The sequence below is a fragment of the Moschus berezovskii genome, chromosome 20, assembly GCF_049115385.1.
Source record: "Moschus berezovskii isolate FMDL1 chromosome 20, NW_MosBer_1.0, whole genome shotgun sequence".
NCBI lineage: Eukaryota > Metazoa > Chordata > Mammalia > Artiodactyla > Moschidae > Moschus > Moschus berezovskii.
Window position 1 is genome coordinate 68,270,268 of NC_142479.1, and position 21,973 is coordinate 68,292,240.

Genomic DNA, 21,973 nt, shown 5'->3' on the forward strand with positions numbered 1-21,973 from the left:
ACAAATCTGCCTGCCAGTACAGGGGAACATGGGTCTGACCCCTGCCCAGGAAGATTTCACATGCTACAGAGCAACTGAGCCCATGCACTACCAACCACTGAGCCCGAGTGCCCAGAGGCCGTGCTCCTCGACGAGAGAAGCCACCGCAATGGGAAGCCTAAGCACTGCTGCTAGAGAGGAGCCCCTGCCCTCAGCAACTGGAGAAAGGCTGTGCGCAGCCACGAAGACCCAGAGTGGCCAAAAATAAATTAATCAATTAATTTAAAAAATCAAAATGTCCCCAGACGTCGCCAAGTGTCCCACTGAAGGCAAAATCACCCCCCTTGCCCTGTCATTGAAACTGCTGACTTTCGTCGGGCAGTTCTGGGGCTCCCTGCATCTCCTGCAGTGAGGGGCCCATTACAGGAGACCCCACAAAGCAGGATGTGGGATGTGCCAGTGGCCCCTCCCTGGATGCAGGCAGGCCGGCCCCTTCTTCCTCCTGGGAGACCGAGGAATGGGGTGTGTAAAGGCATAAGCTCTGGGGTCCCCGCTGTGCCACTTGCTCCCACGAGACTCGGGCAGCCCCCTCCCTCGGGGTCTTGCTCGGCAGGCACGTGGTGACTCAGGGATTGAAGGTGGTAATATCACCCCTTCTGGGGCTATTGCAAAGATCAAGTGCTCAATCCATGTGCCCCTTGATGACTGTTTTATATTGGCAACTGGATTTTTTTTTCCTCTTTGGGCACAAGGGGTGGCTGACCCTGGGTCCTTCCCCAATGAGATCCTTAACACAGGTGGCCTTTAAAAGGGCACTTCCGGTCACCTTTGGGACCAGCGGACACCTGCAGACTGAACGACGGTCTGGGACTTCTGGCGCAGGCTGGCTTCTGAATCGCTCTCTGGTCGCTGAACGCTCTGCATTGCCGTGGTTTCAGGGCAGCCCACCGTCCATGCTGCAGCCCCCGAGGACCTTGCATAGCACCCAGCCTGTGGTCACCGGCCCTGCAGGCTCACGGCGAGCTGCCTGGGCTCCCATCCCCGCACCGACCCTCATGAGCCCGGTCACCTGGGATGTGCCCACCTTGTCTCCCAGAACCCGTTTCTCCCTCTGCTGAGGAGGAATAGTCAGAGCAGAAACCTTCCGGCGACTTTATCAAAAGAACGACAGAGATAACTTGAAAAGCTCTGAGTACAGGAGGCGTCGTGAGCACTAACCTTTAGTGCTGTCATTGTTATTATTGACAATTTAACTTTAGGAGCACGAAGACAGCAGAGAGCTCGCTGTATTCACCTGGCTTGTTTCACCCGTCGTCTCTCACCCTCTTGGAGGTAAACATCTCCCAGGGAAGTTGCTTGGAAAGACATCTTAGAAGTGGACAGGCTGTGTGTTTCCCAGCCGCACGTGGGTGGGGAGGTTCAGTAAGGGGGAATGAGAGACCCCCCTCCCCACCAACAGGCTTTCCCGAGACCCCACGGTGGCTGTGCCCAGCCCGGGGGAGGCGCTGCAGGCTTGTGAAGGGAAAGGCTTGTCGGGACAGCCCTCGAGAAGCTGAATCCACAGGGACAATGGGGTTAGGGGAGCAGGCTGAGCTTGGCTGGGGACCAGCTTGGGGATGAACCTGCACCCCTTCCCTCCCTCCGAGGGGTCTCGGGGAGTCACTGGGGACTGGGGATCTGTAGGGCGAGGGGGCTGGGTCGGAGTCCCTGTGCCCCTCCCGTCCCCTTTAAGGAAGGCGGTCAGCTCCCACTTGTAACACCAGGGCGGTGCCCTGAGACGGGATACGGGCACGCGTGAGAGCCGGGCTCCGGTCAGGGCTGGCCTCCCGGCGCTGGGCTCTCTTCACTGCCTCCTTCCTCCCCTTCACCGTCGCCTCCTTCTTCCTCCGCTTCTTCCTCTCCCTGCACCTCCTCATCTGTCTCCTGGTTTGGCTGTTTCACCTACGGAAAGACAGCAGAGACTCGCTGGTGGGGGACAGGCCTAACCTCGCACCTGACGTTAACCCAGGAAGCCCGTGGCGAGTGGCAGCGGGAGGGGCCAGGCTCTGTGAAGCGTGAGCCCTTCTGAGAGTCAGTGTCTCCATCCAGAGTGCTCCAGCCACGGTGGGAGCACAGTCAGGGGACAGCAGGCACAGAGTCAGTGGCCGCCTTGCACTTTGTCTGCAGACCTCCGGGAGGGCCCAGTGTGGACAGCTGTGGGGAGGCCCGGGCTATGGGGTCAAAAACCCGAGACTCCAGCCTCGCCTTGACTGCACCCCCCACCCCTGCCCTGGACCACCAGATGGTGTGAGAAAAAGGCTGCTCAGATCCGACTGCTTCCAGGTGCAAAATGTGCCCACAGAAGTCACCGCCTGTCTCAAGCCCCAGCGACAGGGAGACGGATGCAGGGAGCAGTCATGAGACGGAACCCGTCAGCTCCTCCACGTGCTCACCCTCCTTCGGACCTGGCCACTCCCTTACTGCCTGAGGACTGGCCACCCAGTCCCTCTTGCTGCTGGGGGCTGGCTTCACGGGCCGGTGATGGCCTCACCCCTGCTTCAACGCTGTTGTCACTGTCTCGAACTTCTCAATACTTTTTTTTTTGGCTGAGTGGCACGCGGGATCTTAGTTCTCTGACCAGCGATAGAACCCACACCCCCTGCAGTGGAAGCATGGAGTCTTAACCACTGGACCGCCAGGAAAGCCCTCGAACTGCTCTGTATGTTTTCCTGCCTCCCCTAACAAGGTAGCCAGTCTTGCCGACAAGGACAGACGCTGTTCCACGCTCACTTGTTCTTCTCCCTGGCACGCTGGGCTTTTACTCTTTGGCATCTTAGCATCTTATCCCTAGGCCCCTGAAGGTAACGGTCCAGGCAGACCACATCTTTTCCTTCCTTGGTCCCCTGGTACCCAGGAGGGTCTGGAAGGTGACCAGACACCACCTTCATCACTCAGCCTCCTCCTGTTCCAGATGAAAGTGAAGGAATTAAGAAGAGAAGTGATCTGCCCGGGCGACACAGCCAGAAAGTGCTTTGGCACAGGGCTGCTGTCTAGTCGACTCTAAGTTGGGCCAACTCTTTTGCGTGGATGGCCGAGCTCAGGACCAGTCTCACCCCCTCACGCCAGGCGGGGTCACCACAGACCTCACAGCCCGCTCTGTGCCCTCCAGGCCCCCTCTCCTTTCACAGCTCATGGAACCCTGGGTCCTCATCCAGTTGGTCACATGCATGGAGTTCAAGGTGCCCTCTGGGGTGTGGACAGAGGATTCCGAGAAGCTCAGGGAGCTGGAAGACTTTGAATTGTTTGGAGACTTAGAATTCTCCGGGAGGAAGGGAGTCACTCTCCCCATTTGCCAGATGGACAAAGGAAGGTCCGCTTGGTGGGGCCCCTTGGCTCCCTCCTGCCCATCCCCCGCCCCTGCCCTGAGCCCCCATGCGAGGCCCCTACAGGTTTGGGCTTCTTCTTCATGGCTTCCGCCTCCTTCCTCTTCAGCTCCTTGAAGACAATATCGAAGAACTCCTCCTCGGCCTTGGCGACCAGCTCCTCCAGGTCCAAGGCGGGCAGCTCCTCCCTGAGCTCGTCGTCGCGACCCTCGGTCTTGCCCTTCTCCTTCAGGCGCATCTCGCGGTGCCTGGCCTCCAGAATCTTCTCCCGCCGCGTCTCACGCTCAAATATCTGGGGCACGGGGACAGGGAGGCCGTGGGAGCAGGGGGTGGGCAGCCCCGGCTCCCAGCGCGGGGGCCAGGTGGGCTCCTCTCACTCTGCTCAAGGCAGCCCCACAGAGCCCTGCTCAGGGCCGATGGCAAGGAAGCGGGGGTTAAATACTGGGGCTGGCAGGAGGGGAGCAGGGATGCCAAGTCACGCAGTTCTAAGGAGTTCCAAGTCCCTGATGCCAGTGTGAAGCATGCCCTCTGCAGTGTGCAAGGCGGCGTCCCTGGGCCCCCGGAGGCCCAGCTCAGCGGTGGGACCGCACGCCCAGGTGGAGCCAGGAGGGCCTCCCAGGATCTCAGCACCAGGGTGTTTCAACCCCTCTGGGTGCCCTATGGCTCTGGGGAGGCGTCTCCAGGGCTCCCGTCCAGGGTGACGGATCTCAGCCCCCCAGCACCCCCTTCCCCCGAGCAGTCCCTTCCAGCTGCCTCTCTACTGGCATTGACTAAGCCTTCCTCAGACAGGCTCGGCTGCCCCAAATGTATACTGTTTGAAGTGAAGTTGCTCGGTCGTGTCCGACTCTTTGCGACCCCATGGACTATAGCCTACCAGGCTCCTCTGTCCATGGAATTTTCCAGGCAAGAGTTCTGGAGTGGGTTGCCATATCCTTCTCCAGGGGATCTTCCTGACCCAGGGATCGAACTCAGGTCTCCCGCACTGCAGGCATCTGCAGCTGAAGAAAACCAAAGCCTGGAGAAGTCAAGAGACTTGCCCAGAGCCGCTGGGCTTCCTGAGCGGTGAAGCCTGGGCGGGTTCAGACCCGGCCAACACCCATTTCTCAGGCCGGTTCCCTGACCACCCTCCCACCGCCCCCAAACATCCATCTGCTTCCCAGGAGGCGGTGGAAGTGTGTCTGCCCTTTGCTGACCAGCCTGCTCGGCCAGGGGGCCAGGCCAGGACTGGAGCTGGGGTCCCGCACCTACCGAGGAAGCCATGTTCTTCTCATTTCTTTGGAGGGTGCACAGCCCATTCGAGACCTCCAGCAGTGTGGTCGTCCCCAGCTGGGAGCCGCAGGCGATGAAGCACCCGTTGTCTTGCACCCGGAGGCAGAAGAGGGCTTCGTCACAGACCTGTTGGAGGGCCGGGCAGACCCGGGGGAGCCACGTCACCCTCAGCTCGTCTGGTCATCTGGTTCTTGGGGAGGCTTAGGCTGGCAGCCCCATTCAAACACCCCTAGGGACTTCCCCAACCGAGGGGGACTCAGCCTCAACCCACAGGAGGGGGTCCACACCCTAAGGTCGGTTGCAAGACCCTTCACTCCAGCCTCATCTCCCACCTTACCCCAGCCACCACGCCCACCCCTTCAGTCCACCCTCACTTTCTTCCCTTTTTTTTTTTACGGCCACACGGACAGGCATGTGGATCCTAGTTTCCCGACCAGGAATCAAACCCGTGCCCCCTGCATTGGAGGGCAGAGTCTTAACCACTGGACTGCCAGGGAAGGCCCTCCAGCGCCCCTTTCATTCTGCAGTTTCCCCAGCCCTGCTCTTTCCCAGCCTGCAGGTCTCTTCCCCGCCTCTGCTGCTAAGATAAGGCTGGCTCAGCTGGGAGGGTCAGCTGCCGAGAGCTGGGGCCCAGGCTTCGGAAGGAACAGGCCTGGTGAGAGGAAAGGCCAGGCTTCTGAGGGCGTGGATGCACCGGGAGCGGGGTACACGTGACCTTCAGGCTGAGGGCAGGGTCGCAATGCTTGAACACAAAGTCCCAGATGTCCAAGGTCCCGTCCATCTTGGTGGTGAAGAAAACTGCCGGCCTCACGGGGCTCCAGGCGCCATCAGTGAGATAAGCCATGTGATACCTGTAGGGAGCCAGGACCTCTGGTCAGGGGCCCCGGAGGTTGGGGGGTGGTGGTACTGGGACGCAGGGAGAGCCTGCTGAGCTGAGACCCTGCTCATCCGCCCCTCCCCAGCTCCTCGGTCTCAGCCTGGAAGTTCTTCCTGGTGTCTGACTTCTAGCCACGCCAGCCTCACCAGTTTGCACTGTAAAGGGCTCTGGTGTTTCTCTATACCTAACTCAAGGGCACAGGCCTGGGCCTGGTCCCCCGGCCATGAGACTCACTTGAAAAGGAGTCAGAGGAAGGAAAATTTGCCCAGAAATGTTCACACTATTCAGATGAAGAGAGGGCTATACTGCCTACTTGATTTAACCTCGATTTTCAAAGATTTCTACAGCAAAAAATGAATCTGGACCCTTATGTTATATACAAGACCGAACTCACAATGAACTAAAGATTTAAACATATGAGCTGAAACCATAAAGCTTCTAGAAGAAAACAGAGAGGAAAAGTTCCTTGACAGTGGCCTTGGCAATGAATTTTTGTATTTGGCACCAAAAGCATAAGAAACAAAAGCAAAAATAAGTATGTGGGATTGTATCTATTAAAAAGCTCCTGCAGAGCGAAGGAAACAGTCAACAGAACGAAAAGGCAACCTAAGGAATGGGGGAAAATATTTGCAAACCAGATATCTGATAAAGGTTTAACAACCCAAATATATAAGGCACTCATACAACTCAGTGGCACAACAAAACCAAACCAAATAACCCAATTAAAACAGCGGGCAAAGGACACGGACAGACGTTTCTTCAAAGACGACAAACAAACAGCTGACAGGTACGTGAAAAGATGCCTGAAGTCACTAATCATCAGAGGAAGATAACTAAAACCAATGATGTATCACCGCACACCCGTGAAGACTGCTAAATTATTAGAAAACCCAGAGATGAGTGTGGGTGAGGATGTGGAGAAACGGGAACCCTGTGTACTGCTGGTGGGAATGCAAACTGGTGCGACCACCATGGAAAACAGTACAGAAGGTCCACGTCCTGTTTCTGGGTCTTTTTCCTCTTTTGGCTGCGAAGCATGTGGGATCTTAGTTCCCTGACCAGGGATCGAACCCACATCCCCTGCACTGAACGCAGTCTTAACCACTGGACTGCCAGGGAAGCCCCCCGTTTCTGGGTCTTTATCCAAAGGAAGTGAAGTCAGGATCTTTAAGAGACACCTGACCCCCTAACATGTTCAGTGCCAAATTATTCACAATTGTCAAGATATGGAGGCAACCTCAGTGTCCATCAACAGATGAATGGGCAGTTTGAAGCTTATTGCCTTTCTGAAGTTGCTGAATCAAGCTATTTCCCAGCATTAGCTTGGATGTTTGGAGAGAAACGTCTTCTCCGTTTTTATGGGTGGAGGCACAGAGGCTCAGAGCCCCCCTTGGCTGGGCCGGGCCTCCCGTCTCGTCCGGCCTCAGCACCCCTCTCCCGCCCCAATCTCCCCCTCACTTGGTCCACATGATGGACGACTCCCGGCTGTCCTCTGACCAGATGCGGGCGGTCCAGTCGCCGACGGTCAGGAAGTTCTTTGGGTAGAACGGGTTTCTCTGCAGGGCGTAGATGGGGCCATGGTGGCCTGAGAAGGTGCACACAATCTTCTCGGCCGGCGTCTTGCCCTTGCGGTTGCAGGAGATGACAACGCCTTGCTCGGTGCCCACCATGAACTTGGTCGGCTGTGGAGGGGGTGACGCGTGAGTGGAAGGCTCCCTGAAACGTCAGCTCAGGGTTAAGCAGGCAGGGAGAGCAGCTTTCTGGGGTCAGAGCGGTGGGACCTGTGGGGTGGGGGCCCAAAGGTGCCGAAAGTGCCTTGCCTTTCAAGCCTCTGCTTGGGCTGTGCCCCGCCCTCTTTGGGGGGCTGCCCCCACTCTTGATCAACTTGAGCAGATCCCACCCTTCTTTAGCACCTGTTCAAGGGCCTCAGGAGCAATGAAGCACCCCCCCAGTCATCTGTTCCCTAGAGCTGCATCACCAGCCCTTCAAGCGGCATCACGTGTGCACTAAGCATTCTGCCAGAAAAAGATCCTGAATGTCTGTTTACACACAAAGGAGATGACTGAATGAATACTGTGCCCAGGAGTCGAGAAGAGCCCCTCCAGCCTCCAGCGACTGCTCACTGCAGACCTGGGCTTCACCGTACACACATGGCTAACGATTGTTGCTGGAGTGTTTTGTTTGCTTTTTGCTTTGTTCTTTGAAAAGTGTTTGGCTGGGCTGGGTCTTCGCTGGGGCGTATAGGATCTAGTTCCCTGACCATGGACTGAGCCCAGGCTTCTGCACTGGGAGTTCAGAGTCTGAGTCACTGCACCACCAGGGAAGTCCCTCCAGAGCATCTTTACTCACAGCAGCTAAGAGGTAAAAGCCACCCAAGTGTCCTCATGAATGGAAAACCAAAATGTGGTCTGTTCACGTGTGTGGGTGTTAGTCGCTCAGTCATGTCCGACTTTGTGACCCCATGGACTGTACCAGCCAGGCTCCTCTGTCCATGGAATTCTCCAGGCAAGAAGACGAGTGGGTAGCCATTCCCTTCTCCAGGGAGCCTTCCTGACTCAGGGATCAAACCTGGGTCTGCTGCACTGCAGGCAGATTCTTTACCATCTGAGCCACCAGGGAACCCCAGTCTATTCATACAATGTGGTACTATTTGGCCTCAAAAAAAAAAAAAAGGAAACTTCTGCCACGTGCCCCACTGTAGATAAATCGTGAGAGCATTGTGTTAAGCGAAAAGAGCCCATCACAAAAAGACACACAATAAGAATTCACCAAAATGAATGAGAAACCCAGAAAAGTCAATTTCATAGAGACAGAAAGTCAAAGGGGCTGAGGGAAGGGAAGATGGGGAGTTGGTTGATTAAAGGGTACAGAGTTTGTTTTGCAAGATGAAAAAGTTCTAGTTCTGGAAAGCCACAGTGTAAATACACTTAACACTACTGAATTGTCCACTTAATGGTCAAAGTAGAGACTTCCCTGGTGGTTCAGGGGTTAAGAATTCACCTTGAGTGCAGGGGACAGGGGTTCAATCCCTGGTCGGGGAACTAGGATCCCACATGCCATGGAGCAACTAAGCTCACAAACCACGACTAGAGAGGTGATGCACTGCAAAGAACGATCCCACGCGATGCAACGGAGATCCCGCCCGCAAGCCACAACTGAGGCCTGACACAGCCAAATAAATAAAAATTAAAAAAAAAAGAATGGTTAAGGTGGTACATTTTACATTATGTGTTTTTAAATTTTTTTTTTTTTTTTTTTTTTTATTTAACCACAATTAGAAAGAACGGCTGGGCTACAAATGGAGGGAGTGCTTGCTTAGTCACTTAGTCGTGTTGGACTCTTTGAGATCCCATGGACTGTAGCCCGCCAGACTCTTCTGTCCGTGGGATTCTCCAGGCAAGAATACTAGAGTGGGTTGTCATCTCCTCCTCCAGGGGATCTTCCCAACCCAGGGATCAAACCCATGTCTACTGTGTCCCCTGCATTGCTGGAGGATTCTTTATCTGCTGAGCCATCGGGGTAGCCCTATAAATGGTGGGGGGGGGGGGAACGCATTAGGGAAAGTGAAGAGAGAGAGCTTGAGAGGCCCAGAAAAGTAAGGCAAGTAGGGAGGGAGACAAGCCCTCATGCCTCAGACCCCTCGGTGGGGGTGAGTGTGGAGAGCCCCGCCATGGAGTCAGAGCCCTGGGTTCGAGCCCCAGCTGCTCCAAGCTCTGGAGCACGTGACTCACTTCCCCACTAAGACTCGTTTTGTTTATCTGCAAAGTTGGGATAATGATAATCCCATTAGTTTACAAGATGGTCAGGGGTGATTACACAAGCTCATTGCATCAGGCAGTTACAAGGGGCCAGCACACGGTGTCCACTCAGCGACAAGGCGGGGGCATGTGGGGACCAGCAATGGTGTGGTCACTGCATCTAGCACGTGGCCTAGAAATCTCTGGTTCCAGGACAGAACCTTTTTATGAGTCCCTCCCACAGTGCCCGGGGCTTGGAGGGGTGGCGGATGTTCAGTAAAGTTGTCATCCACCTCCCCCACCACATTCATCCCCCAGCTTGGGGTGGGGGAGGTACTCCCAGGGTGAGGGTGAGGCCAGAGCACGTCCACCTCCTAAGGGCCTGGGAAGGGTGTCGGCCTGGAGGTAAACCAGTGATGATCCCAGGAGGGTGTCAGGCCAGGAGCCTTCTGGGAAGGTCATTTTATTGCTTTGGAGGGAATCTTCATTTGAGCTTCCAGATGCCTCCCTCCTTGGACACATCCACATGACTACTCTGCTATTCTTCCTGTTTTTATTTCTGGCTGTGCCGAGTCTTCACTGTGACTCGGGTTTTTCTCTGGTCGTGGCGAGCATGGCCTACTCTTCACTGTGGAGCATGGGCTTCTCACAGCAGCAGTGTCTTGTGTGGTGGTGCATGGGCTCCAGGGCACTCGGGCTTCAGCAGTCACGCTAAAGTTATGCAGCAGTTACGCAGGTGGGCTCAGCAGTAGCAGCTTCCAGGCTCTGGAGCACAGGCCCAATAATCTTGGCACCCGGGCTTAGCTGCTCTATGGCACGTGGGATCTTCCCAGATCAGGGATCGAACCTGAGTCTCCTGCATTGGCAGGCGGACTCTTTACCACTGAGCCACCAGGGAGGCCACTATTTCTTCTTTATTTTTCTTCTATTTTTTTAGCTCATTTATTTGGCTGTGTTGGGTCTTAAGTGCAGCACTCAGGCTCAGGAGTTGCGGTGTGTGGGCTTAGTTGCCTTGTGGCATATTGGATCTCAGTTCTTGGACCGGGGATCAAACCCGCGTCTCCTGCATTGGAAGGTGGATTCTTAACCTGGATCAGCAGGGAAGCCCTCCGCTTTGCAGATTCTTTCCTGCCCCTCCTCACTTACTAAGTGCCATCATAGGTCTGTGATCAGTTTGCCCAGGAGCCTCCTCTGAGCTCAGCTTCCTCTCCAACACCTCTTCTTTCCCCCCAGGGGCTGAGCTGCCAGCCCAGGGTCCCACAGGAGGACATGAGGCAGGGACAGAGGCTGAGCCTGGAGTCCGGCTGCTAATCCCGGACAGGGCTCTTCTTACGGAATGGAGCGTCTCTGGAATCCCGTGCAATCAGAAAGCTCGCCTTCTGATTGGCCGGGACACTCGTCAGATGGTAATTCGGTGAATTGAAGGGGCTTTCTGCCTCTACTCTGCTGCCCCCTGCTGGAAGGTGTTTGCAAAGACCACGCAGGTCCAGGGGGACCACAGAGGACCGTCCCGATGACAAGGTTAAGCAGCCTGGGGCCCACAAGCCTCTGATACAGCAGCCACGGGCCTGCCCTCGGCTCTGGCTGCCCCGGCCATGGAAGGTGGGGAGGGCAGAGGAGGGGACACCCACCAGAGTGGACTCGAACTCCAGGGAGACGGCCCCCAAGGCGTGCTCCAGCTGCTCCTTTTTGGTGATGTCCATGACGACGACCTCGGTGGGCTCGCTCAACTTCCGGATGTCCCACCACATGACCTGATGGGAGAAGGGGCCGGATTTGAGGCCTGGAGTCCCGCAGTTCTCACCCTCTCCACCTTCCTGGGTGTCTGACACCCAGCAACCGAGGGAACAGGTGTGCTTTGAGAATCGCTCCTCTGGTCCACAGTCCTGGCTGATCATCAGTTCTGGGCAAGCTCCCTCAAATCTAGAAGCAGAGGGCCTCACCACAGACCTACTGAGTGAAAGCTGCCAGGTGTGAGCCCTGGAGTCTGTATCCTTGAAGACCCCTCACAATATGGCAATATATAGCAACATTCAGACGCACATACGCTTTGACCCAGAAATTCCACTGCCAGGAACGTATGTGTATGCAGCGTGTATGTGTGAGCTTCATGTGTGTGTAGTAATCTATATGCAAACACACTCTGTGCAGAAAGACAAGTATCGTATATTAACGCATATATGTGGAATCTGGGGGGAAATGGTACAGATGAGCCTATTTGAAGGCAGGAATAGAGATGCAGGCATAGAGGAGGAACGTGTGGGCGTTGGCAGTGAAGGGGAAGATGGGACGAACTGGGATAGTAGGACTGACATAAGTACACTGCCATGTGCAAACTAGACAGCTAGTGGGAACCTGCCAAATAGCACAGGAAGCTCAGCTTGGCGCCGTGACGACTGAGATGGGTGACCTGGAGGGAGGCTCAAGAGGGAGGGGATATGTGCATCCACATGGCTGATTCACTCTGTTGTACAGCAGAAGCTAACATAGCATTGTAAAGCAATTACACTCCAGCAAAAAATTTCACCCCCTCCAACACATTCACTACAAACTATTAAAAATCCACTTAAATTACAACATATCCATAATTTATTAAGTCCTTAACAGGCAGGGGGCAGCAATTTATGAAATATAAAAATCATCTCTGAGACACGCTGAATGAAAAACATCAAGTGCAAATCAACGTGCAGGGTGCGTAGGAAGAGTGCAAAGACCCACGCGTCTGCTTTGTATGCGGACGCTGACCCTGGAGGCAGACGGAGAGGCTGAAGGCAGCGGGGGAGGACGGGCTTCACCGCCTGCCCTTCTGTACCTTTAGGCTCGTGTTCCACACGCATCTATTACCTGTTGCTCAATTTTACAATGAAACGCAAAAGGAAACATCCCGATGGGGGACCGTGTGACCGCTGCTGCTCCCCACTCCCTGCCCGTCCAGCGCCTGGCTGCTCCTACCTGCCCGTCCGAGGATGCCGAGAAACACTCCGTGCCTGTCTTCGACTGCAGCCAGATGGTGCCATACACGGGGTCTCGGTGGCTGAACTCGATGGTGGACAGCTCTGCCACCAGGCTGCCCTTCCGCGTGTCCCAGCAGGCTGGCGGGGAAGGAGACGAGGCAGTGGGTGCTGGGGGCATAGGCTTCCTGTCTTAGCGCAGGGAACACGGTATCGGGGGATGCTGCTTGTCTTGGTTTGACAGGTACGGGGCTTTTTTAAGAATCAGGGCTAAGTTCAAACCAGCCTGCGTTTCCTACCAGTCCCTGAAGCTCACTTCATTCATTCTATCGGGGCCCCTAACATGCGGTGAGCATCACGCTGGGCCCTGGGGAAGCCACTGGGACTCAGACAGGCACAGTCCTTAGGAGACGGGAAGGGAAATCTGCCAAGTTACAGCCCATGCTGTGATTGCTCCATGGGGCGACACGGGGAGGCAGTCAGGGAAGGCTTCCTGGAGGAAGTTAGGAGGAACTCAGATCGAGGAGGAGCTTCAGGAGTGAGGCCGGGAAAGAGAGAGGAGCGCCTCCACCCTGGGTAAAGTAAGAACTCTCAGGCGGCCCTCTCCTGTCGGATCCATTCGTTCCCTTTTCGCCTCTGTACCTCTGCTGCTGCTGGCCGGAAAAGAAACTCACAGAGGGGGAGCATCCTTTCTTCGGATTCACTATTAGGACTTCATCTCTTCTGCTTTACCGAGAAAGACTCAAAGCTTGTCTGTATCTGTTTCTCTGTCCTGGTGGATTCGGGCTTCATCTTCCCACGAGTGCATGGTGAGGACCCACCCCATTCCTCAGAGCTGTTTCTAGGAAAGCTGGTTTTGTAACATAACAACAGAAGTCCACGGCCCATAAATCTTGATTTATGGAATCCAAGTCTGAGGCATTTGGCCCTGCACCAGTCTGGCCCAGAAACGGGTTTTCTCAGCTCAGTTCGCTCTGTTCCGGCAAAGCAGTGCTCGAGGGCAGGTCCCACTGTGTCTTTCTCACTGACAGCAGAACCCCAGGGCCTGGGCTGGGCTGGGCTGGCAGGGAAAACCACTGAAAGGGCTTATGAGTGATGAGCGAGGCAGGGCTCCTGAATAAACCACGGCCAAGTGACTGTTTCTGTCTTTCAGAGCGACAGCACCCAGATGAAGTTGCAGGGAGATTTATGGGCTTCCCTGGCACCGCTAGTGGTAAAGAATCCACCGGCCAGTGCAGGACATATAAGAGATACGGGTTCGGTTCCTGAGTGGGAAGATCCCCTGGAGGAGGGCATGGCAACCCACTCGAGGATTCTTGCCTGGAGAATCCCATGGACAGAGAAGCCTGGCGGGCTATAGTCTGCTGCTGCTAAGTCACTTCAGTTGTGTCCGACTCTGTGCGACCCCATAGACGGAAGCCCACCAGGCTCCCCCGTCCCTGGGATTCTCCAGGCAAGAACACTGGAGTGGGTTGCCATTTCCTTCTCCAACGTGTGAAAGTGAAAAGGGGAAGTGAAGTCGCTCAGTCGTGTCCGACCCTCAGCGACCCCGCAGACTGCAGCCCACCAGGCATACTCTATAGCATCACAAAGAGTCAGACACGGCTGAGCGACCAACACCTTCACTCGATGGGAGTCCACTTCTATTTCGTCACAGAGGGGCTCCCTGGAGGCGGGGGCAGAGGTCGCAGGAGGCCAGGAGGCATTCTGACCAGGGAGAGTTCCTGAGAAGTTTTCCAGCCGTGCTGGCTCCTACTCCTGGACGGAAGGGGAAACCTCATCATGCCTGGTTGAGTCCGGCCTGGGGCACAAACAGGAGGATTAAGTGTTTGGCTATTCCAAGGCCAGGGGTGGCCGGTAGGTAGGAAACTTTACGGCCACGTGGCAGGTTTTCTTCTGAGCTCACATGAGATCTAAATATTAGTTTTCTGGGTCTCCCACCAGCAAAAATAGCAGAGCAAGGACCTCTGAGAATTCTCTCTTCCATAAAGGCCATGAGAATGTTGGCAAAATCGGTGGTCAGAATCAACTTTTTCAGAACTCCGGAAATTAGCCAAAGGCTGACAGCAAATCAGAGTGTTTATTCAAGAAAAATAACTGAATCTTGATAAGAACAGTAAGTTTTGTTGCATTTTGGCTTGCCCCAGTTAAGATGCTATAATCTCCAGTTCTATGATAGCCTTGAAAAATAACACTCTGCCTTGCTGTTAAAAACCCAATATCTTGGCAGCCACAGGATGGAGCAGAATGGAGTTGGAGCTCTTTCAAAGTCTCCTATTCAAAGAGTTGTCACTGTTTGACCCGTCTACTGGTTCCCTGGAAGACCTCCTCCCCGTTTGCAAAGTTGTCTATATTTAGCTTGACTCAGAACTTGCCCAGGGAAAAGGGTCTTTTTAACAAGTCTATCTTGAAAATAATTAAAATTGCAGGCAGCTGATTACCTTTGTGGTGTCCGGAAGTGGTGGATAACAGGTGGGGCAAACAACAGGCTCACCAAGAAGCTTCAGAGGAGAAGCTGGAGAGCGAGGTGTCCATAGGGGTTTGAAAAGCTCTGATGTGTTCCCGGGAAACTAGAAGGTCCCAGGGCTGTGTGCACACTTTTGTTGTTGCTCAGTCACGTCTGACTCTTTGTGACCCCGTGAACTGCAGCACACCCGGCTTCGCTGTCCTTCACTATTTCCCAGAGGTTGCTTCAACTCATGTCCATTGAGTTTGGCATTGGCATCACCGTGCCATCCAACCATCTCATCCTCTGTCCCCTTCTCCTCCTGCCCTCAATCTTTCCCAGCATCAGTGTCTTTTCCAATGAGTCAGATGTTCACACCAGGTGGCCCAAGTACTGGAAAGAACTGAGAAGGCCCTCAGCTCTCACCTCTGGCTGACCTGTAGGCTCGGTGCAGTGGCTAAGGCAGAACTGACAACTGCCCGGCTGTGTGTTGAAAGTTTGCTCAAACACACGCACAGAAGCCTCCAGGAGAGTCTGCGGAATTTTCTGGCTGCAGACAGCAACAAGCAGGAAACATTCATCTCCAGTGCACGGAATACTCTCCAGGACAGATCCCATAAAGCAAGTCTCAGGAGATGTTTAAAGACTGAAATCACGAAAGGGATCTTTTCTTACCATAACAGAATAAAACTAGAAACACCGGTAACTGAAGGAAAAGTGGACAGTTTACAAATATATAGAAAGCAAACAACTTCTAAATGACCTGGGGGTCAAAGGCGAGCTCAAAGGGAAATCAGAAAATACAAAATGCATGAATATGGAAACACACATATGAAAACTCAGTGTAGCTAAAACAGTGCTCAGAGGGAAATTATAACTTTGCACATCCATATTTTTAAAAATCTCAAATCGATAACCTAACCTTCTACTTTAAGACATTCAGAAAAAGAAGAACAAGTTAAACCCAAAGTAAGCAGAAGGAAGGAAATAATAAAGATTAGGGTGGAAATAAATGAAATGGAGAATAAAAGCCAACTTAGAAACATCAATAAAATAAAATAAAATATAAAGTTTGTTCTTTGAAAAGGAAACAAACTTTACCAACCCCTATCTAGACTGACCAAGTGAAAAAGAAAGAACATTCAAATTACTAAGGTCAGGAAAGAAATAGGAGACATTACTGCCAACCTTACAGACATGAAATGACTATAAGAGAACGAACAATTATATGTCAACAAATAAGATTACCTGGACGAAACACAAAAATTCTAGAAAAACACAAACTATCAAAACTGATCCAAGAAGAAATAGAAAACATGAGAAGACCTATAACATATAAAGAGGTTGAATTTTCTATTTTAAAACCACCAATAAGGAAAATCCTCAGACCAGCCATCTGGTAAATTCTACCAAATATTTAGGGAACAGTGAATATCAACTCTTCACAAACACTTTCAAAAAAAAGAAGAGGAAGACCCACCATCTCCACTCACTGTACAGCTGGCATTACTCACGCTATATATAAGGGCTTCCCAGGTGGCACTAGTGGTAAAGAACCCGCCTGCCAGTGCAGGAGACGTAAGAGATGCGAGTTCTAACCCTGGGTTGCGAAGATCCCCTGGAGAAAGAAATGGCAACCCGCTCCAGTATTCTTGCCTGGGGAATCCCATGGACAGAGGAGCCTAAAGAGTGCAGTCCATGAGGTCGCAGCAGAGTCGGACAGGACTGAGCGACTTAGCACACATCATAGGCTCTCCTGACCGCCTCTCCGGAGATGGAGCCCCCGTGATCTCACCACCCCTGGGCCTCTAGTTGCCTTAGCCTGGCTCAGGGTGTGCTGTGTGCTTAGTTGCCCAGTCGTGTCTGACTCTTTGTGACCCCATGGGCCGCAGCCTGTCAGGTTCCTCTGTCCCTGGACTTCTTCAGGCAAGAATACTGGAGTGAGTGGCCATGTCCTCCTCCAGGGGATCTTCCCAACCCAGGGATCGAACCCACATCTCTCCCATTGCAGGTGGATTCCTTGCCGTCTGAGCCACCAGGGAAGCCCTGGTCCAGGGTAGGTACAGTAAATGTTCCTTGACTTCACTTGACGTTTACTTTTTCTTAACTTTTAATTTTGAACTGACTTCAGACTCACTTGAACTTTTACAACTGAAGACACCGATGAGGCAGCAGCAAAACTCGTCACCTTGACGCCTGAAAGCTGCAGCAAGTATCCCCCCCTGCCTTTGTCCTCCACGGCAAGCCTGGTCTGGCAGGTGGAGCCTGGCAGGTGGACCCTGGCTGGACCGCAGTGGAGCCTCACTGCCTCAGAGCCCGGGGGGAGGTTGGGCTGACACCACCTGGGTGGTGGTGAGGAAGTCCTTCCTTACCGATCTGCCCATTGTAGCAGCCTGCCAGGAGCACGTGGGAATCTTTGGGGTTATACTCCAAGGTGACAAGAGGAGAAGACGGCTTCAGGGTGATTTCTGGCCTGTTGGGGTTTTCTATAAGGCAGAACAAAATATATATATACCACCAGACGTGGAAAGAAAAGGACAGTCAAACAATTCAACCCCTTGTCCAGGTCGGGGCGGTGGGCTAAGCTAGGAAGCCCCTTTCCAGGCTGCAACCTCTGGTCCTCAGTGACCAGCCTCTAGCCCGAGAGGCTCTTCTACAGATGTTATTTTTTGGGAATCAAGTGTGTGTGAGTGGTGTGTATGTGTGGTGTGTGGTGTGTGCGTGTGTGTGTGGTGTATGGGTGTGGTATGTGTGGTGTGTGTGGTGTGTGTGTGTAGTGTGTGTGGTGTGTGTGTGGTGTGTGTGGTGTGTGTGTGTGTGGTGTGTGTGTGTGTGTGTGGTGTGTGTGGTGTGTGTGGTGTGTGTGGTGTGTGTGTGTGTGGTGTGTATGGTGTGTGTGTGTGGTGTGTGTGGTGTGTGTGTGTGTGGTGTGTGTGTGGTGTGTGTGTGTGGTGTGTGTGTGTGTGTGTGTGGTGTGTGTGTGGTGTGTGTGTGTGTGGTGTGTGTGTGTGTGGTGTGTATGGTGTGTGTGTGGTGTGTGTGTGTGTGGTGTGTGTGTGGTGTGTGTGTGTGTGGTGTGTATGGTGTGTGTGTGGTGTGTGTGTGTGTGGTGTGTGTGTGTCTGTGTGGTGTGTGTGTGTGTGTGGTGTGTGTGTGTGTGTGGTGTGTGTGGTGTGTGTGTGGTGTGTGTGTGGTGTGTCTGTGTGGTGTGTGTGTGTGTGAGTGAGACTGTCATTCTAACCCATTTCCCAGGTCGGTATAAAATGAGGTTTTGGCCCTAAGGCTTTCACAGAATGCTAACTCTCCCCTGACTTGTGTGAGCCAGTTGCCCTGTCTGCAGAGCAGGGAGAATGGTGGAGGGACAATAATGTCAGCCCATGGGGCGGCAGTAAGAGTTTGCTGAGCGGCTCAGGAGTGGAAAGTGCTCGGCTCCGTGCTGGGCACCCGCACCGCTGCTGAGAGCTAATGTTCATTTTCACAATCCAGCAATGAGTGAGGTCTGAGCGCGTGGAGCCCCCTCACCTGCCACCTCCCAGGCTCTGCCTGTTCAGTGAGCCCCTTTGTCAACTGTGGTCCCTGCTGCCGGGGGACACACTACCCTACTGGCCAGGCGTTAGGGACAAGTGCCTGGACAGGCGGGACAGGAGGGTCCCCTTCCCTCCCCCCGGGCCCTTCTCAGTCTGCTGGGGACTCTGCGATATGCTCTTCAGAGACCCAGAGTTGGGGCTCCAGGGGGTCTGGTCTTGAATGCCCTGATTAGGGATCTGGAAATGAAGGGAGTTCCTGCTTCTGCTGTGGCTTCGGCTGACTGCACCTGAACCCAGGCAGGGACAGGACAAGACATTGGCTTCCTCCAGGGCCCTGGGATCCCAGCTCCCCAACAAGCCCACTGCTTCCATCTCCCCCCCCGAGCGTTTGCTGGCCTCTGCCTGGCTCCCTCTCCTTCCCGGGTCCCCAGGCCCCTCTGCACCTCACCCAGGTCCCAGATGTACGATTCGTTGCTCATGCCCTCGGGCGCCCGTTGAAAGTTCAAGCAAGAATATGCCACTGCCAGCTTCCTGTTGCCATCGGGATGCCAGGAGACGTGTGTGGCCGGCCGCTTAATTTCCTGGGGGTCCCTTTAGAGGAGGGCGAGAGGGCAGAAGATGGGAGTGCCCGGCTCCCCAGACTTCCTATTCATATTTGCTCATTTTTTTTCTTAAAAGAATTCAAACGTCTTTAAATATTCACTAGGAGAAATTTACTTTAAAAACAAAGCCTCCAGGACTCCCTTAATTGGAAAACTGATCTCACAACTCCAAAGAAAAACTAATAAAAAAAGAAAGAATGGAAATAAAATTTTTAATTTCGGTCTGATGTCTTCATTTGCTGAAAGTTCTGAGCCTGAGGCTTAATCTCTCATTAATATTAAACTATGAGGGAAGATGAAGGATCCGGCCATTGTGGTCCTTGGTATTTGCCCAACTGAATCGAAAACTTCTGTCCACACAAAAGGCTGCGTGCAGAGGTTTACAGCAGTCGTATCTGCAACTGCCAAAACTTGGAACCAACTAAGATGCCCTTCAGTAGGTAAGTGGATAAATTGTGGTATATCCAAACATTGTTATTACTCAGCATTAAAAAGAAATGAGCTATCAAGCCACGAAAAGACATGGTGGAAACAACGCACACTGCTAAGAGAGGCTACATGCCGTATGGTTTCAACAGTATGACTTTCTGGAAAAGGCGCAACCACGGGGCCAGGACAAAGGTCAGTTGTTGCCAAGGGTTTAGGGCCAGGGAGGGGTAAATAGGTACAATATAGGGGATTCAAAAAAAATATTTTTTGTTTGTTTGGCTGCCCTGGGTCTAAGCTGTGGTACAAGGGATCTAGTTCCCTGACCGGGGATTGAACCTGGGCCCCATGCATTGGGAGTTTGGAGTCTTAGCCACTGGACCACCAAGGATTCTTTTTTAATTGAAATACGTTGATTTACAGTGTTATGTTAGTTTTGGGTGTGCAGCAAAGGAAATATATATATATATATATATATACACATTTTTTTTCAGATTTATTTCCATTTAGGTATTACAAGATATTAATGGGCTTCCCAGGTAGCTCAGTGATAAAGGATCCACCTGCTAATGCAGGAGATGAAGGAGACACAGGTTCAGTCCTGGGTCAGGAAGATTCCCTGGAGTAGGAAACAGCAATCCACTCCAGTATCCTTGCCTGGGAAATCCCATAGGCAGAGGAGCCTGATGGGCTACAGTCCACAGGGTCACAAAGAGTTGGACACGACTGAGCACACAGATACTGAATATAATTCCCTGTGCCATACAGCACGTCCTTGTTATTGATTTACTTTACAAATAGTAGTGTATATCTTTTAATCCCACACTTCTGATTTATCCTTCCCCTTTTCCCTTTTGGCAACCATTTGTTTTCTATGTCAACACAGGGGACTTTTAGGGCAACGAAACTATTCTGTATACTGGGATCTGTGACACAAAGAGGGAACCCTAGTGTGAACTACAGACCCCGGGTGTGCTGAAGGCTGAGTGCACCCACCCCCAAACCTCATGTGCTGAAGCCTGATCTCCAGTGTGCTGGTATCTGGGAGTGGGGCCTTTGGGAGGTGATTAGGTTGTCAGGGTGGAGCCCCTATGAATGGGATTAGTGTCCTTACAAAAGAGGGTCGAGAGACCCCTCATCCCTTCTGCCTTGTGAGTTCTCAGCGAGAAGGTGGCTGTCGCTGAATTATTAATAAAAATCGAGCAATGAGAATTTTGAAACATCCAGTGGTTAGGACTTGGTGTTCTCTTTGCCAGGGCCTGGGTTCAATCCCTGATCAGGGAACTAAGATCCCACAAGTTTCAAGAAGCAGTCAAAAAAGAAAAAAGAAAGAGAGTCCTCACCAGACACAGACTCTGACCTTGCTGGCACCCTGCGCTCAGACGTTCATCCTCCAGAGTGGTGAGGGATGCATTTCAGCTGTTTGAAAGCCACCCTAGTTTCGGTATTTTGAGACGGCAGCCTGAGCAGGCTGAGGACGGGGTGTAATGATGTCAGTGCTGCTCTCTGACTGTGACAAACGTCCCACTGACAGGGCTGGGGGGGCAGGAGAGGCTGGTGCGGGGAGGATGGGCCTGTGGGAATTCTCTGTACCTTCTCATCAGTTCTGAACTGAACTGAACTGAAAACTGCTCGAGAGACGCTGCTTTGGGAAAGATCCAAGGTGTTCTCCTTAGTTGTTGAAAGTAATCATTCTTTCTTTCTTTGGGGAAAAAAAACAACTGCTCAAAAAAAAAAAAAAAAAAGCTCAGTTTGGTGGCTCAGACAGTAAAGCATCTGCCTACAAGGCGGGAGACCAGGGTTTGATCCCTGGGTTGGGAAGATCTCCTGGAGAAAAGACTGGCAACCCACTCCAGTACTCTTGCCTAGAAAATTCCATGGACAGAGGAGCCTGGTGGGTTACAGTCCATGGCGGTGCAAAGAGTCAGACATGACTGAGCGACTTCACTTTCACTTTCAAAAAATGAAAGGGGAGAGACAATGCGTAAGAGTGAGAAAAGCATTAAAGACTTAATGGCCCCACATGCAGACACGGAGCGGGGGGAGGTGGGAAAAACTGAGCGAATGCACGGACATATACACACCTTGACTACCATGTGTAAGAGAGGTGCTCGTGGGAGCCTGTGCACAGCACAGGGGGCTCAGCTTGGTGCTCGGTGATGACCTAGAGGGCTGGGACTGCTGGGGGCACAGAAAGCTCCAAGAAGGAGGGGGTCTAAGCATACATGTGGCTGATTCACTTCACTGTACAGCAGACACTAACACAGCATGGTCAAGCGATTATACTCCACTGCTGAAAAATTACATTGAAAAAAGAAGACTTCATGGTCCCCAGCTGACACTTTGTCATGGAAGTCATAGGAAGAAATGAGCAAAAGGGGAAAATGAAATAAGCTTCTGATCATGTGATTCATCCACTTCACTCCTCCCGGGGGGCGCGGCTAGAGCAGAAGCAGCACAGGTTGAGTCCCATCCTTGGTTGGGTCACCCACCCACTGAGAGCCCTGAGCACGTCTCCTCCCTGGGGCCAGTTTCCTCATCTGTCAAACATGGAGGTTGGATGTGATGATTCCTAATGCATCAGCCCTCTCAGGTATCCATATGTAAGGTCAGCTGCTGGCAGCAGAGAAGATAGCCCCTGCCCTGCCCTGGCCCCTCTCTTGCATGCCCATTGCTAGAAGTCTGCAGTGCCCACCATGACTCAGCCCTGGATCAGAACAGTCCTTGCTGCTCGTGCTCGGACTGGGTCAAACACTTTCCAGATAGCAAAATGAATCCCCTAGAGTTGGCGTTTGAT

General features: G+C 53.0%; 1 protein-coding gene across 1 annotated transcript; it reads right to left on the bottom strand.

Moving 5' to 3' along the window:
• Positions 1-1,118: 1,118 nt before the first annotated feature.
• On the bottom strand, positions 1,119-18,757 carry DNAI2 (dynein axonemal intermediate chain 2). The gene is made up of 9 exons (XM_088828577.1): positions 18,597-18,757; positions 16,994-17,107; positions 12,177-12,316; positions 10,856-10,978; positions 6,946-7,169; positions 5,326-5,461; positions 4,590-4,736; positions 3,406-3,633; positions 1,119-1,920 (listed from the first exon to the last, which is right to left on the bottom strand). The coding sequence occupies exons 1-9, from the start codon at positions 18,625-18,627 to the stop codon at positions 1,792-1,794; spliced, it is 1,272 nt and encodes a 423-aa protein (XP_088684703.1). The 5' UTR covers positions 18,628-18,757; the 3' UTR covers positions 1,119-1,791.
• Positions 18,758-21,973: the final 3,216 nt, after the last annotated feature.

Coding starts and splice junctions, on each gene's coding strand:
- DNAI2 (XM_088828577.1), bottom strand. CDS start 18,627: ATGAGCAACGAATCGTACATCTGGGACCTGG. Junction 12,317..16,993: donor CTGCTACAATGGGCAGATCG/GTAAGGAAGGAC, acceptor CTTCCCCGCCAG/CCTGCTGGGACACGCGGAAG. Junction 10,979..12,176: donor CGGCATCCTCGGACGGGCAG/GTAGGAGCAGCC, acceptor TTCTCCCATCAG/GTCATGTGGTGGGACATCCG.